We start from the raw sequence: 17,054 nt of genomic DNA, 5'->3' as shown, positions 1-17,054 counted from the left end.
GTGATGGCAGGGGCCTCAGAGATCCCCCTCCTAAAATAAGCCAGGAAACTTAGAGTGTCCTAAGAGAAGGCTTGCCTAAGATCCCAGACAAAGCTACACAACTGAGCCCAACTGCCTGACTCTCATTGGAGCACAGCGGTCACACAGTGCTAACAATTTTACATACAGAAACACAAAAAAGGTACTTGCCAAGCATGCTGGGGTCCTGGGCTTGATCCCCAACACCCTCCACTCCGGCCCATCAGAAGATAAAATGCAATAGGAAATTGAGTGCCCAAAATTGAGTGCCAGGGGCTCATGCCTATAATCCTAGCTACTCAGGAGGCTGAGATCTGAGGGTCTGGGTTCCAAGTCAGCCCGGGGCAGGAAGGTCCAAGATATTCTTATCTTCAATTAGCCTCTATATAAAAGAAAGAAGCGGAGCTGTGGCTCAAGTAATAGAGTACTAACCTTGAGCAAAAAAGCTAAGAGAAAGCACCCAGGCACACTAAATTAATTAATTAAAATTGTAGTGAGAGCCTTTTGAATAGGGAAGTTAATCCTGTTAATACCATACTAATTTAGGATATTAGTAGATTTTATTAATATCATATCAATAGTTAATCACATTAATCTTCAGTAAAAGTTAACTCACCATTTAGATACCAAAAAGCCATCTTTCTCAGAAATTCTAAGACACCATATATGTAAAAAACTAAATAAATGTACATTGAAACTACTGTGTTTATAAATGAACGCATTTTTAGATAAATCTAAAGTGGCTCTGGCTGAGTGCCCATGGCTCAAGCCTGTAATCCTAGCTACTGGAGAGGCTGAGATCGGAAGATTGTGGTTCCAAGCCAGCCCAAAAAGGAAAGTCTGTCAGACTCTTATCTCCACTTAGTCACCAAAAAGCCAGAAGTAGAATTGTAGCTCAAGTGGTAGAACTCTAGAGTTGAGTGAAAATACTCACAAACAGTGTCCAGGCCCTGAGTTCAAGCCCCAAGACCAACACAACTAAATAAACCATATCTACATTTTTATAGTCATAATATTCTATATTCAATATGAGGGGCTGTGTGTCACACACACACACACACACACACACACACACACACACACACTTCCTGTGGGCCAGAGCCGCAGCAATACTTGGGCTGGGGCTTTGGTTCCCATATTCTGAAATCAAAAGCTGGGGCTATGGTGTTACAAAGTCAAAAAACATCCAGGCTGAAGAAGGTGATGAGTCAAAGGGTTGCTTTCCTAATAGGGAGTGGTGGGGTCTGTGGCAAACTGGAACACCACAACACTGTGGCAATGTTAAACCCATTTGTGACAAATGAATATACCCGCAGGTAGTCCTCGGACTCAGTGCTGCCAGTCTTTTGCTGGCGACAGTTGTGAGCTAGATGATCCCTCTGCTCAACATCTCTTCTTTTATGATCTATACAAAATTAAGGTCCCTGATGATTCAAATATGGCGTTAATTGCTTTCTTCAAAGTACTTGTCGGTTATCTGTTTACAGGCATCAAAAGAAAACTTACCTCCCTCCCAATCTCCAAAGATGGAAATGCCTCTGTGGGTCAAGCATCTACCTTTTGAAGGGCACCTGTGTGTTGTGTCTCTCTGGAGAATACCATCAGGTCAGAAGTTCCAGTCCTTCTTTTATGAAAACATTTTTCAATCATTCAAGTGAAGCAGGCAGTGGTTATCTATGGTAAAACCTTAAAAAACCAGCTGTCTTGCTGGTAGCTTACAACTGTAATCCTAGCTACTCAGGAAGTTGAGATCTGAACATTGTAATTTAAAGCTAGCCTAGACAGACAAATCTGAGACTATTAATTTCAATTAACCAGAAGTGGAGACATAGCTCAAGTGGTAGAACTCCATCCTTGAGCAAAAAGCTAAGGCCCTGAGTTCCAGCCTTCTGAAAACAAAAAAACAAAAACAAAAACAAAAACAAAAAAACAGCTGTCTTCCTTCTCTCTAAGAAGATGGTGCTGCTCTCCCAAACCAGTGGTTTCCCAGCTCTCCCAAGCCAATGGCTTACCAGCATCTTCTGTAATTTCCAGACTACATTTTTTTCATTTCTGTCCCTAAACTATGTCCCCCTAGGACGTAGGAAAACAATAGGCCTGTCTGTGTTATCCACTTAGTTCCCCAGGTCCACAATACAAGTTCAATGGACAAAGAATGCTGACTAGCATTTCAGATAAAAAGGTAGAACAGCCCTGGGCATGGTAGCACAGGCCTGTAAGGAAGCTGACATCAAGACAAACTGTGATTCAAGGCCAAGCAAAATGGTCACAAGTCCCCAATCAATAATAAGCTGAGCATGATGGTTCACATCTGTCATGACAGATACATGAAGTACAAAACAGGAGGCTCTCCATCCAGGTTACCTGGGCATGAATGTGAGACTTCACTTGAAAAATAATGAAAGCCAAAAAGCACCGACTTAGCAAGTGTTCTGGGTAACTGATACTACAATGAAGCACAGATGGGGATTCCCAAAGAGAAGGGCAGCCTTCAGGAAACTGAAAGACACTCACGGTAACCCCAACATGGAGTCTAGAACAGGCAGAGAGAAGAAACTGACACAAGAGCATGGAAATCTTTCCACACCAAATGAAAAGCCTTGGGCTTCATTTAGAGTTGCTAGAGGACAGGAAGGGATTTTAGGTAGCGGAGTTCCAGTTCTGACGATAGAGTAATGATAAGATACAGTAATGATCAAGAGTGGAAAGCCAGGGACAGGGGCTGTTTCCATTCAGGCCTCATTTTGACCACATGCTAATCAAGTGGAGTTAAGCAGTCATCATTTGGGGGACATGAGGTACACGCACAAATACACACACCAGTACTGAGGCTTACACTTTGGGCCTCGAGCAAGACCTGTCCTTCCAGCTTTTTGATGGTTAACAGGAGATAGAGTCTCTCCCATTTGCCTGCTTAGGCTGGCTTTGAACTATGATGGGGTGCTAGAGAACTGGCCTATTCAATTGTTTTATAAAACAGAAAAAGAGGCTGGGAAAGTCAAGGTACCAGCCTTACTCTATGTAAACACTAGCCACATCGTAAAAATGCCCTGCACGCTTACCACACCACTAATCACATTCCAGACACTCTCTAGATACCCACCCCTACTAAGAGGTGCATAAGATAAGAAGATTCCTACCCCACCCACCAACCTCACCGCTCTCCACACGACCTTTAATGCACACTGGTTCCTTCTGTCTCAAACTTAGTATTAGTTCAAAAATTACAACAGAAAGAATTTAGCATGCATTATAGATTTAAAATAATAATAATTTGCTTTTTAATAAGCAGCGAATTTTCCATCCATGGAGCTTTCAATTTATTACTATAATAAAAGGGCAGAAAAACCCAAAGTCTTTCAACACATATTGGTATGTCATTGACTGATTTAAAAGGGAAATTCTGCTGGACGCTGGTAGCTCCAGACTGTAATCCTAGCTATTCAGAAAGCAGAGATCTGAGGATCTCGGTTCAAAGTCAGCTCAGGCAAAGAAAGCCCCAGGAAACTCTAATCTCCAATTAAGTTCTCAAAAACAGGAAGTGGAGCTGTGGCTCAAGTGGTAGAGTTCTCGACTTAAGCTAAAGAGCTGAAGGATTTAAGCTAAAGAGCTGAAGGACGGCGCTCAGGCCCAGAATTCAAGCCCCATGACTGAAAAAAAATTTTTTTTGCCGAGCTCCCGGTGGCTCACACCTGTAATCCTAGCTACTCAGGAGGCTGAGATCTGAGGATCGCGGTTCAAAGCCAGCCGGGCAGGAAAGTTCGTGAGACTCTTATCTCCAATAAACCACTAGAAAACCGGAAGTGGTGCTGTGGCTCAAGTGGTAGAGCGCTCGCCTTGAGCTGAAGAGCACAAGGACAGCGCCCAAGCCCAGAGTTCAAGCCCCACGACCAACAACAACAACAAAAAAAATTATTTAAAAAAAGGGAAATTCTGGGTCACCAGCCCTGGCCCCTGTCTGTTTCTATGGGCTGCTTCATCTTTCTGTTTGCAATAAACTTCTCTTCTGTTTAAAAATTAAATTAGTTGGGCACCGGTGGCTCATGTCTGTAATCCTAGCTACTCAGAAGGCTGACATGTGAGGATAGCAGTTCAAAGCCAGCCCAGCAAGGAAAGTCCTTGAGACTCTTATCTCCAATAAATCACCAGAAAACCAGAAGTGGTGCTGTGGCTCAAACAAAATTAATTAATTAATCAATTAAAAATAAGAGAAATTCTGTGAATATGGTTGCTTCCAATTATTTCATTTTGGGGACAGGGGGAAGATAGTACTAGGATTTAAACTCAAGACCTCACACTTGGTGAGTGAATACCACTGAATCATACATTCAGCCCTGGTTTTTTTTTGTTTTGTTTTGCTGGGGGGAGGAGGAGTGTTATGGTGGTGATTGCTGGTTACATTTGACATAGGGTCTCACTTCCTGCCCATATGCTGCACCTGGATCATGATCTACCTGTTTCAGGCTTCTCACCTCTGAGATCACAGGCATGTGCCACTGACTCCAGCTTCCCACTGTTGAGGTAGAGTCTCAAGAAACGTTCTGGCCCCTCGGGCCTAGCACTCTGATCCTCCCAGTCTTAGTCTCCTGTGCAGCTGAAGATGGCAGGTGAGCAAAGAGTTGAAAGGGGATCTAGAGAACTTTTTTGCCTGGGTTGGCCTCAAACTACCATCTTCCCAGTCTCAGACCTGAGAATAGCTAGGATTATAACCTGAGACACCGGCACCCAGCTCCTTTATTTCTTTCAGGAAGATTAATAAAATATTTAAGCAAGGATGTTCCAAAAGTTACCAATACCCTTACTTGCACCCTAAATCATATAAAATTTAATTCTGTTGAAAATATTTAGTGCCATGTACGAGACATTGCTCACAGTACTGAGATTAGTGACTGGGGGGCTGGGGGGGGGGGGGGGGGTTGTCCCTGAGTTTCAGATGAGTATACTTCATTCCCAGTCCATTTTCTTTTTTGTTTTCTTTTTTTTTTTTTTTGGGGGGGGGGGGCGGGAGGGTGGTGGTTCAGACATGGTGCCTGAACTCTGGGCCTGGGCACTGTCCTTCAGCTCTTCAGCTCAAGGCTAACGCGCCACCACTTGAGCCACAGCACCACTTCCGGCTTTTTTCTTCTTGCTTATGTGGTGCTGAGGAATTGAACCCAGAGCCCCACGCATGCAAGGCAAGCACTCTGCCACTGAGCCACCTTCCCAGCCCCTCAGATGTGTATACTTCAAAGGACAAAAGCACACTTAGCAAATCGATTCACAAAGTGATCTTAGATCTTGGTGACAACAATGAAAGACAACAAGATAATAACACAACCAGTAAGGGGGGGGGGGGGGCGGTACTGGGGCTTAAACTCAGGACCTAGACATTGTCATTTTGCTTTTTCTGCTCAAGGCTGCTCCTCTACCAGTTGAGCCACGGCTACACTTCTGGTTTTTTGAGTGGTTAACTGGAGATTGGAATCTTACAGACTTTCCTTTCCTGGGCTGGCTTTGAACTGGAACCTCAGATCTCAACTTCCTGAGTAGCTATGGTTATAGATGTGAGCTACCAGCACCCAACGAGGAAAATGATTTGATGAGGAAAACATATGAGCCACAGTCTGCGCCATATGAAACCAAAGATACTACATAACAATACACAGTTCACGTACACTGGAGAGATGCTAAAATATGTTTTCCCCCTAAAATCCCATAAGTTAATCAGTCACTGTTAAACACTCCTTACCAAGTGGCTTAGAAAAAGAAGAAAAAAATCAATTCTGCATCACAAAGTACAAAAAAGAATGAGCCACTACATAAAGAATCTGGATGAATTCTGATGCCATAAATTCAGGCACTTGGATCCAGGAATCAAGGAAAAAAAGAGAATCAACAATGGCCAAGAGGTGACCTGCCTGCTTTACCTGACCGGACTACAAAACAGGTATCTTGCTAAGAAACTGAAAGAAAGCAGCCCTCCAGGGCTGCACAGAACAGAATGTCTTGGAGGACTGAACAGGAAAATAGCCTGGGATCCCGCCAAGCAGGTCCTTCCTTCCTGAGGGGGCGCCAAGGTCTTTCCATGACGCAGCCTCTAGTCCCTCCTGTCCCCTCTCCCCCACCACCATGTCCCCAAGGCTCAGCAGTATGAGGCAACAGTCCTATTTGGAAAGTCAGTGAATCTGAAGCAAATACATGAAAGAAGTCAAGTTTGAACTTAGGCAAACTTCAGTCTTCAAAGTCCAAGAAATTATGCACAACAAACAAGTTCTACAAGAAGCAGAAAGAAAGAAATCATTTAAAAAATTGAATGGTGTTCAGACTCAGAAGTTAATTTAATAAATATGTTTCATTTGGGTTTTTGTTTTTTTGTGTGATAAATATTTGCTGCATGAAAGAGGCAACACAGCCAGGTGCCATGGACTCACACTTATAATCCTAGCTACTCAGGAGGTTGAGATCTGAGGACTGTGGTTCAAAGCCAGCCCAGGCAGGAAAAGTCCATAAGCTGCTTATCTCCAATTAATCACCAAAAAAGCTGAAAGTGGAGGTGTGGCTCAAGCTGGTGCCTTGAAGAGAAAAACTCAGGGATAGCTCCCTGAGTTCAAAGCCCTAAGATTGGCACAAAGGAAAAAAAAAATGCAATATTCAAGAGTCAGACTTGGCTCCAATTCTAATTAATTCTGTAATTACTAGCATCTTCTTTATCATTTTTTAGTAAAATAAGATAAATCCTTATCCTTTTTTCTCTATAGCTTTCTTGAGGTATAATTGTCATATGATAACATGCACATACCTAAAGTGAACTACTGGATAATTTGACATATTTATATATGTCCGAAGTCATCATTATAATCAAAATAGGAATATCATCCCAACCCCCTTATTTTGTTATGCCTCCTTTGCAATCCATCCCTCCTTCTTCCAAGACAACCATTAAAGTGCTTCCTATCTCTATAGGCTCATCCCTACTTCCTGAAATTTTGCATGAGCAGAATCACAGAATATATACTCCTTTTCTTGGGGTAGAAAGTGGTGTCTGGCTTTTTCACTCATTGTAATTACTTAGCAATTCATCCATGTCTTCTCCTGTTTTTGTGGATGAGTGTTCCACATTATGAATACACGATGATTCATTTAAGTATTCCTACTGTTGGTTGACATTTGAGTTTCTAACTCAGAAGCTATATCAAAAGTAATGATCATAGTTGATCATTCAACAAGTCTTAGCTTCATCTCTCTGGGTAAGTACTTCCAGGTAGACAAGTCGTATAAAAAGAATACATTTGAGGGCTGGGAAGATGGCTCAGTGGTAGAGTGCTTGCCTTGCATGCATGAGGCCCTGGGTTCGATTCCTCCACACCATGTAAGCAGAAAAGACCAGAAGTGGCACTGTGGCTCAAGTGGTAGAGAAGTAACCTTGAGCTGAAGAGCTGAGGGACAGTGCCTAGGTCCAGAATCGAGGCCCCATAACCGGCCCTCTCCCCAAAAAAGAATACATTTGAATTGTTGTTGCTGGTGGTGGTGGTGGTGGTTGTGTGCCTAAACTCTGGGCCTAGGCGCTGTCCCTCAGCTCTTCAGCTCAACGTTACCGCTCTACCTACCACTTGAGCCACAGGGCCACACTTCCGGCCTTTTCTGCTTATGTGGTACCAAGGAATCAAACCCAGGGTCTCATGCATGCAAGGCAAGCACTCTACCACTGAGCCACCTTCCCAGCCCCTACATTTGAATTTTTAAGAAACTTGTCTGACTGATTTCCAACATGACTTTAGCATTGGACATTTTGATATTCCTAAATTGTGTATGAGAGTTCCATGGCTCCTCTTCCTCATCAAGACTTGTGGTTAGTTTTCTTAATTTTAGCATCTGTAGCAGGAGCATGGCTGACACTGTTTTTTAACTTTCATTTGACCATGAGGTATCTATTCAAATATTTGCTCCATATTTAAATGGGGTATTTTTCTCATTACTAGAGAGAGAGAGAGAGAGAGAGAGAGAAAGAGAGAGAGAGAGAGAGAGAGAGAGAGAGAGAGTGAGTGTGTGTGTGTGTGTGTGTGTGTGTGTGTGTGTGTGTGTGTGTGTGTGTGTGTGTGTGTGTGTTTGTATGTATGCTGGAACAGAGGCTTGAACTATGGGTTTCTCATTCTGGCTCAGCCTTTTTGCTCAAGGCTAGCACCTTATCACTTAAGCCACACCTCCACTTCAGGCTTTTTGGCGGTAAACTGAAGATAAGGGTCTCACAAACTTTCCTGGCCTGGCTAGCTTCAAATACAGATCTCAGCCTCTAGAGTAGCTAGGATTACAGGTGTGAGCCACAGGCGCCTGGCAACGTTTTTAACTAAAAATTCAATTACTTTAATAGATACTCAAGTTATTGAGGGAATTTTGGTAGTACCTTTCAAGGCATTTGTTAATTTGATCTAAATTGTGCAGTTTACTGACATAAAATCTGTTTATAATACACTCTGACTACCCCTTTTGAATGTCTGCATCCTCTCTCATTCCTAATATTGGGAATTTGTGACCTGACTTTCCCCTCCCCTTCTCCCCTTGGCCATTCTGTCTTGAAGTTTATAGATTTTATTGTACTTTTCTTTCCTTCAAAAATCCAGCTTTCTGCTTTGTTGATTTTCTTCTATTATTTTTGTTTTCTACTTCACTGCTTTTTTTTTTTTTGCCAGCCCTGAGTCTTGAAATCAGGGCCTGAGCTCTATCCCTGCGCCTGTGTCCTCAAGGCTAGCACTCTACCACTTAAGCCACAACGGCAATTCCAGCTTTTCCCGTTTATGTGGTACTGAGGAATATAACCAGGGGCTTCATGCATGCTAGGCAAGCACTCTACCACTGAGCCCCATTCCCAGCTTTCACTGATTTCTTTATATAATTTTCTTCTCTCTGCTTTCTTTGGTTCAATTTAATCTTCAAGTTTAAGGTGGAAATTCGGGACTTTTGTTTGCAGTTTTCCTTTCTAATTTAAGTATTTAATAGGATGAGTTTTCATTTAAGAAAATTCTTGGGAAGTGTTGCTGTGGCTCAACTGGTAGAGTGCTCGCCTTGAGCTGAAGAACTGAGGGATGGCGTGCACCCAGGTTCAGAGTTCAAGCTCCACAACCGACAAAAAAAAAAAAAGAGCGAGAATCTTGGGCTGGGAAGGTGGTTCAGTGCTTGCCTTGCATGCCTGAGGCCCTGGGTTCGATTCCTCAGCACCACATAAGCAAGAAGAAAAAAGCCGGAAATGGCGCTGTGGCTCAAGTGAGAGTGCTAACCTTGAGCTGAAGAGCTGAGGGACAGCGCCCAGGCCCAGAGTTCAGGCCCCACAACCAGATTCCCCCCCCCCCCCCCAAAAAAATTATTCAGTTGTATTTAACCACCTTCTTGTGTTTATGTATGTTACATAAAGTAGTATTTACACAGTCAGTAAAGAAATATTTGAATGTCTATGCCACATCAAGCACTGTACTTGTGAAGTAAGGAGACTGGGTCTCTGTTTCCCTGAGATAATTAGCCCTTGATTTCTCCTGATTGTCTCCCTAGATGTTTTGCTTTTCTATTAGGTTTAACTGTCCTCATCTGGTTTGCTTTGCTCATGTATAACACTTTTTGGAGTTTGATTCCACATACCTTGTGTGGTTTTGGCCTATATAAGCTTTGTGCTAGTTGTATTTGCATTTGCGGCTGCTGGTCTTTAAGACATGGGTCTACCAGCAGTCTTCCAGCTCTCCAATAAAGACTCATAATTTGGCCTCTTAAGTGGTGGATTATCTGCTTCTTGCAACTGAGTTTCCTTACAATACTTGTTGGTAAGTATATATTGTATAAATATACCTTCTCCCATCAAGCTTAGCTAAAAATACCAATAAACCTACTCTAAAGCCAGTGTTGGTGATTACCTAGTTAAGACTTGGGGGGTTGGGGAGAAACCTTCAGCAAGGAAGCATAACAAGTTATTGCTTTATCCTAATGATTTTTTAAAATAAATCTTCTGATTTACAATAAACCTAAAGATAGATCTTCTTGTGACCTAGCAAAAAGTAAGTTGCTACATTTGAGAAAGTCAGCAATTGTAGTTCCACTGGCAAGACACAAATTCATTGTGGAATAAATCCAATTTCTCCATGTGTAACTGTCTGAATAAACTAGACATCTCAATGTAATACTGCAAAGATAAGTATTTCTATAATCCTTCAAATGTACCTTTTGATCTGTAAAGAATAATTTAAAAAATAAGCATTTCATCTATTTCCAAGCATTAAGATTATTTTCTCTTGTGATATGCATAGCTCAACCTGCTGTAATCCTAACTATTCAGGAGGTTAAGATCTGAGGATCATGATTCAAATCCAGCCTAGGCAGGAGACTTTTTAATCTCCAATTAATCTCCAAAAAGCCAGAACCGAAGTTGTGGCTGAAGTGGTAGAATGCCAGCCTTGAGCAACAAAAGCTAAGAGTGCCCAGGCCTGGTTCAAGCCCCAGTACTGGGGTGCATGCACACCTACACATGCAAAAGATTCTTATCAAAAAGAAATTACACTTGCTCATTCTATCTTCCAACACATCTCCAGTTTCAAAATACTCAAGACCTACTAATTAATACATAAATGAATTACCCTATCCTACTAAACAACCTTATTTTCCAAAACGCCATCAGTGGGTTATATTAAACACCTAAGTATAATCTGAACAATTGTGGATTTAGAAATGTTAAGTCACATATAAATCTTTATTAACTTAGTAAATATCAATACAGCAGATCACTACACAGCTCTGTTCATCCTACCTGCTCAGGTCACCTGCCACTGGCCTACACTTAAGCTTCTTCAGTCCTCACGGCTTGGCTTTCATTAAGGCCCCAAACTGAACATACAAATTCACCTGAGTGAAGTCTTTATGCCGGGGTCCCACAGCCAGAGCCCTGCCTGAAGTCCTTAAGAGTGGGGATCTTTAAGTGTTCCTAGGTGATTCAATTGTTCACACTAGGGGTAAGAAGGGCCAATCTAGACTCTCTCCAGCCAAACATGCTGATCATGATGATTGGCTAATCAATCCCACCTTACTTAGAATCTAGGATCTCCAGAACTTTGCCCACTCTAATCCTTAATCAGACACTAATTCAATAAATCCATTTACATTCCTACATTCACTTCTTGTTCATATAGGATTATAATTTATCTAGGATAAATCGTAGTGATATTTTAGCCATTCCTTTCTAGTTCACTTCTAAATTCCACAAATAAGCTAGGATGACAAGAAATTGATTCCATATAATTGGATGATAAGGTTAAACTGCCTTGGCAGTCTTTCTCCTCGATTTCAAAGAAAGGCTTAGCTTCACAAGCTGTCTGCAATTTTTCATAATACAGGGGAAAATGATCCATTTCCCCCAAGTATGAAATACCTAAATCATTCTTTGTCATTATCCATCTGACTCCATCACTTTAAGTTAATCTCACAGATTTCTAATACTGAGATTCACATGCTGGGTTCAAAACTGGCTTCTTCCAAAACTGAAATCATTATGAAATTCTTCAGAGCCTTCAAAGCCTGTGCTCCATTTTGCCAAACCAGACTAGGTCATTAAAATTATCATTTCATCTCCAAGATAGACAGATAACTCCCGCAGCACAAAGTGGTAGCACACAGAAACAAAAGCACTTGGTCCCTGTGTAGAGGGTGCTCGGGATTTCATTTACAGCAGGAATTTTATCTCACGGAAACTATGGGAAAAGCAGAGGCCGGAGAGAAGTTTCTCGCCGTGACACGTCCATAGCTCGGGAAGGCATCAGCAGGTGTGTAGGGGGAGGGGGACTCCAACAACCTAGCCGCCTCTTCTCAGACCAACAGCGGCCTGAAAGCAGATGCAAGTCTCACAGGCTCCCATGGCCTGGAGTCAGCTGCAAGACTCAGATAACCACCCCACTCCCAAAACAGCTACACAACATCCTCCCCCAACGTGCCAACCCAGACACTCTGGTCCCTGCCAGTGAAAGTTTCTATACCTCTGGTGTGCATGCTCTAACACGTGTGCACGCCTGCACGCGGCCCAACCAACCTGGATCCATAAACACTATGAATAATACTCGCGAGAATGTATGTAAGAGCTTTCTCCAAAGAAGTGCTTGGAGCACTTTTCTCAAATCATGTCACTTTCCCACCACCATCCTTGCCTTTCCTGAGCGTTAACCTGGGTGGCCAGAGTTGGGATGCCCAGTCCAACCTCTGGTGCGAGGTCGGAGGTGGGGGGGGGGGGGGGGGGAGGAGAGGGGACGCGACACCCCGCGGCCCCAGCTCAGCTTCCCGGCAAGGCAAAGCCTTAGATCAAGAAAGGGGACCCCATCCAGGCTGGCATCTTGGAGCCACACCTGCGCGCGCCTGCCCGCACACACCCACCTCCGCGCGTCACCGGGCCTGCGGCCACCTGGGTCGGGACAAAGTCTGGAGGGAATTCCCTCCGCTGCGGAGGGAGGGGAACGCGGGAAGCCGGGCAAGTTTTGAGGCGACTGGGAGGAGAAAGAAGAGATCGACCGGACCCAGAGTGGAGAGGGAGCTCGCCGCGACTCACCCAGCCCTCGAAGGTGTCCGAGGTGCCGGCCGTGCGTAACAGCTCCTGGAACTGAAGGGTGCAGTTGGCCACGAAGTGGTCGTAGCCCAGGGGCGTCTCGTGGAAGACGGCCAGCTCCAGGGAGCCGCCGTCGGTGACGTTGGCGCAGAACTCCTCGTTGTACGTGGGTTTGTTGGTCTTCTGCTTGGTGCTCGTCTGGCCCACGCGCACCTGGTCCACGCTGACCGTCAGGTAGGGGTCCAGCAGCTGGTGTCCCTTCTTGAAGAGCGAGTGGCGCAAGGACCAGCGGGTGGGCTGCAACCCCACGGCCTCGCCGATGCGGACCCTCAAATAGCCATTGAACTTCATGGTGCCGGACGACATGCCGGCGCTGGCGCTGCCGCCGCCGCCCGGGCCCCGGGGGCGCCGCGCGGGCTCGCACTGGAGAGCAGGTGGCCCGCGCTCAGGGCAGCCCTCGTGGCAGGCGTGGCCGCAGCTCCCGGGGGAAGCAGCGCCCGAGTCCCCCCGCACCGGCCATTCTGCCGTCTCTGCGGGACCTTCCCCTCCCCTCCTTCCCTCCCACCCTTCCTCCCGAGGTGGAAAGGAGGGGAGCCGGGCTCCGAGCGCCCCCGAGGGCGGAGGAAGCCCGTACGGCCCTGTCGACCTCGGCGCGGAGCTCCCCGGGGGCTCGCGTGGGGCTCGCCCCTTCTCCAGGGCCGGGAAGCTCGTCTCTCCCCGGACAGAGCCGGAGCGACCCGTCCGGTGAGCCTCAGCCCCGAGCGTCTCCTCCCCGCCTCCTCCGGCTGCTCCTCCTGCCTCCGCCTCCGCGGGCTCTCGCTCTCCCCCACCCGGCGAGCTGCAAACCAGGAAGCCGCCGCCACCGCCGCCTCCCGGGCTGGATCCTTCGCTCCCACCCGGGCTCCAAGTTCACCGCAGCCGGGTGCGGGATCCCCGGCCTGGAAGAGCCCGGGGGCGTGGCACGAGCGCAGCCCGCCCTCGCTCTGCGCGGGTGGGAGTCCCCGGGGCGCGCGCTCCAACCCCGGCGCGCCGCAGGCTGCCGGCTCCGGGCCGGGACCACCCAGGCTCAAGCCAAAAAGAAAAAAACAAAAGCCAGGATTTGTGGCCCACTCGGAGCACACACCTGAGGCCCCGGAGACAGGGCTGGAAGGCAAGGAGGATGCATCAGTCCCCAGGCCCTGATAGAGACAGAACCCTGGCCAGAGGCGGATGGCGGGGAGGTTCCTTTTTTTTCCCTAAGCTTTACAGGGATGGCTCATCCCTGGTTCAGCCTGGGCCCAGCCTGTTTGTGGGCCTTTCCTGCGGAAGATAATTACATAGTTGTTTTGTTTGGGTAGTAATAGGGCCCGAGTAATGATGGAAATCCTGCCCTCCTCCTTCCTCAGAAAGGTGTGTCTCCTTCCCGAAAGAGCTCGAAAGGTCGGTTCTTCTGGAGACCCGTAGAGGTAGTAAGTCTTCCTCTGAAGGAGAGGTTCCTGGCCCACTCAATCCTACATGGGCCAGTAGAAAACCACTCGGTATTGCTGTCAACGTGGGCAGCCATCTGGTCCTTCCCACCCGTGGTTCCTGTAGTTTTTGACTTTGGGAGGATCTTTTGGTCTTCTCCAAACGACCTCATCCTACTTTTTTTTTTTTTTTTTTCAGTCGTGGGGCTTGAACTCTGGGCCTGGGCACTGTCCCTGAGCTCTTCAGCTCAAGGCTAGTGTTCTACCACTTGAGCCACAGCGCCACTTCCAGTTTTCTGGTGGTTAATTGGGGATAAGAGTTTCACAGACTTTCCTGCTGGTGCTGGCTTTGAACGGAGATCCTCAGATTTCAGCCTCCTGAGTAGCTACGATTACAGGTGTGAGCCACGCTAGCGCCCAGCCTTATCCTATCTTTCTGACAGCCAGCCATTTTCAATTTGTCTTCTACAAAGTCCAGGGCATTCTCAAGACACTATGTCTTGCCATTATGGTTCTCTTGGAGCAACTCCTATATCTAAGCTCCTGCTCCTAGTATCCTAATAGGGGCCCTGAAATTTTCCTCAACAATTTCACACTAGTGAATAGAGGTCTTCTCGATAATTAAATGAACGAAAAACAAATGAGAACCAGGAGGACAGTAGGAGAAGGCAAATCCTAAGAGTAGGGCAGGGATTCAGCCTGTCATGCTAAAAACACCATAGCTTTAGGCCTGGCTTGTATATTATGCTAGCAAATATCCAGAGAACATCTGTCTAGCCCGAATGTTCTGGGAAAGTGGTCAAGTCCATCATTAGTGCCAACTCCACTACCACCTTCTCCCAAGTACTGGATTCTTGCTTTATGAACCCCTGGAAGATGCGCTATTATTGCGCTTTGGCACTAAAAGAAGACTGTCAAAATGATGAACAGCTACACAGAGCTGCCCTGGGGTTGGTTGGAGTAAGAAGGACAGCAGTATTGGATGAAGAACAGTGGGCAGGACAGCCAGGGTGCCTGTCCTCCTGGGAATTACAGTTCTACAGGAAGGAGAAACTACAAATACAAGATGATACATTGTGGCAGGTACAGCAAAGGAAAAGTAGGAGAAGCCATGGGTCAATGGGAATATGGACAGATGGTCAGGGTGGTCTTCTGAAGAAGCCAAGTGGAGGAACCAGATCAGAGTACCTCAGAGAAGGAATGGCTTGACCTGATTAGAGCAAAGAGAATTCTCCAGCTGGAGACAAGGAAGGTGAGGGTGGAGCCAGGCAGTGGTGGGTGGGGCCAGGTAGTAGTGGGTGGGGCCAGGCAGTGGTGGGTGGAGCCAGGTAGTGGTGGGTGGGGCCAGGCAGTGGTGGGTGGGGCCAGGCAGTGGTGGGTGGGGCCAGGCAGTGGTGGGTGGGGCCAGGCAGTGGTGGCTCAGGCCTGTCATCCTAGCCCCTGGGGAGGCTGAAATCTGAGGATCACAGTTCAAAGCCAGCCTAGGCAAGAAAGTGCTGAGACTCTTATCTCCAATTAACACCCAAAGCCTTGCCAAAGCTATGGCTCAAGTGGTAAGATGCTTGTCTTGAGTGATAAAACTAAGGAACAGTGCCCGAGCCCTGAGTTCAAGTCCCAGTACTGTCAACAACAACGACAAAGCAAGGTGAGTGGGTAGAATCAGCCTAAAAGATGGATACAGCTACCTCACTAAGAAGTCATGGGAATTGTTTGGGGCATTATTATGGACAGCTAGAAGAGCCACAAGGAAGTTAAACTGAGCCAGGACAAGAGGAGATGTATGTTTTAAGATCTCTCTGGGGTGGTGCAGTGAATGGATAGAAAGGAAATAATCATGGGTGTGGGGAGACCAGTTAGGAGCTGTTACCAAAGATGAAAGGTAAGAAGAGAAGATGGTGATTGGGACTTAGGTGATGGTGGTGGAGGTGAAGATAAATAGATGAATTTGAGAACTGTTTAGTGTAAGGTCTGCTCCTGTATGGCCAGCAGACGCCACCCTCCTCTCAGCAAAGTCTCCATCCAGTACCTGTGTCACCGAGGCAACTGGGACACCTGGAAGAGGTCACATCTGCATCTGCTGAAGTCACATCTGAATTCAATGTGGCCACACCTTTCTCTGCCCATACCCTATATAAGGCCTAGCCCAGGCCCAGAAGCCCTCTTTCCCAGTCCTTTCCCAGGTCATTCCCAGCTGCATGGAGGGCCAACATGGCCTGGTGCCAGCCAGAATGATGAATAAACCTACCCCTTACCTGAATACCATGTGTGTGATGCTGTTCTTACTCGGCCTCTTTTAAAAACCTAACATTTGGGAGGTGAAATGGACAGATCTTGAGGCTGGATTGAAGGACAGGAAAATCAGAAGGTGAAAGGAACTATCAAGAATGACTTGCAGAATGTGGCTTGAGTAGCTATGTACATTGGGGAGCCATTAGGAAGTTAAGAAACACTGCAGGAGAAAAAGATTTGTGGGAGGAGATGAAGAGTTCAATTTGAAACTTGTCAGGTTTTATGTATGTTTGCTACCTTTAAGCAGAAATTTGAACAGGGAAATTGGCTAAGGTGGTTGTGACGCTCAGAGGGGGTAGTCTGGGCTAGAGACATAAATGTAGGAGTCAAAATACATAGGTAAATAGACAGACAGGCAGGGCAGCAGACAGGGACAGAAAAGACAGACAGACATAGAAACTATGGATGAAATTCTGTTGGAAGGAAAGATAGGAAGAGACTGTAGCATGAGAAAAATGAGCCAGGACGGAACCTTCCAGAAGTGCCAACATTTATCAGTGCAGGAGAAGCAGGCAAGAGGGTTGAGAAACAGCATCTAGGAAGGAAGAAGGAAAATCAAGAGGATGTGGTGTTTAGGCATTGACAAAACACGTTTTAGCAGGAAATACTCCCCATTTGTTGATGGGCATGAGATTAAGTCAATTATGGATGAAAACCCAGTCAGGTATATTGGTAATGAACCAGCCCTTGGTAATCTTTAAGCCATTTCTTTGTTTGTTTGTTTTATTGTTGTTGTTGGTCGTGGGGCCTGAACTCTGGGC

General features: G+C 46.1%; 1 protein-coding gene across 1 annotated transcript in view; it reads right to left on the bottom strand.

Annotated features, from left to right (window-relative positions):
* Prkch (protein kinase C eta) overlaps positions 1–13,434 on the bottom strand; it is a 235,237-nt gene extending 221,803 nt beyond the window's left edge. Inside the window, exon 1 of the mRNA XM_042682558.1 lies at positions 12,563–13,434. Coding sequence (XP_042538492.1) covers positions 12,563–12,925 — 363 coding nt within the window. The 5' untranslated portion in view covers positions 12,926–13,434. The remainder of the gene's footprint in view (positions 1–12,562) is intronic.
* Positions 13,435–17,054: the final 3,620 nt, after the last annotated feature.

Source organism: Dipodomys spectabilis, unplaced genomic scaffold (genome assembly GCF_019054845.1).
Source record: "Dipodomys spectabilis isolate Male_0828 unplaced genomic scaffold, ASM1905484v1 ptg000073l, whole genome shotgun sequence".
In the NCBI taxonomy this organism is placed as follows: Eukaryota; Metazoa; Chordata; class Mammalia; order Rodentia; family Heteromyidae; genus Dipodomys; species Dipodomys spectabilis.
The sequence above is the reverse complement of the archived record's forward strand: the minus strand, read 5'-3'. Positions and strand labels throughout refer to the sequence as shown.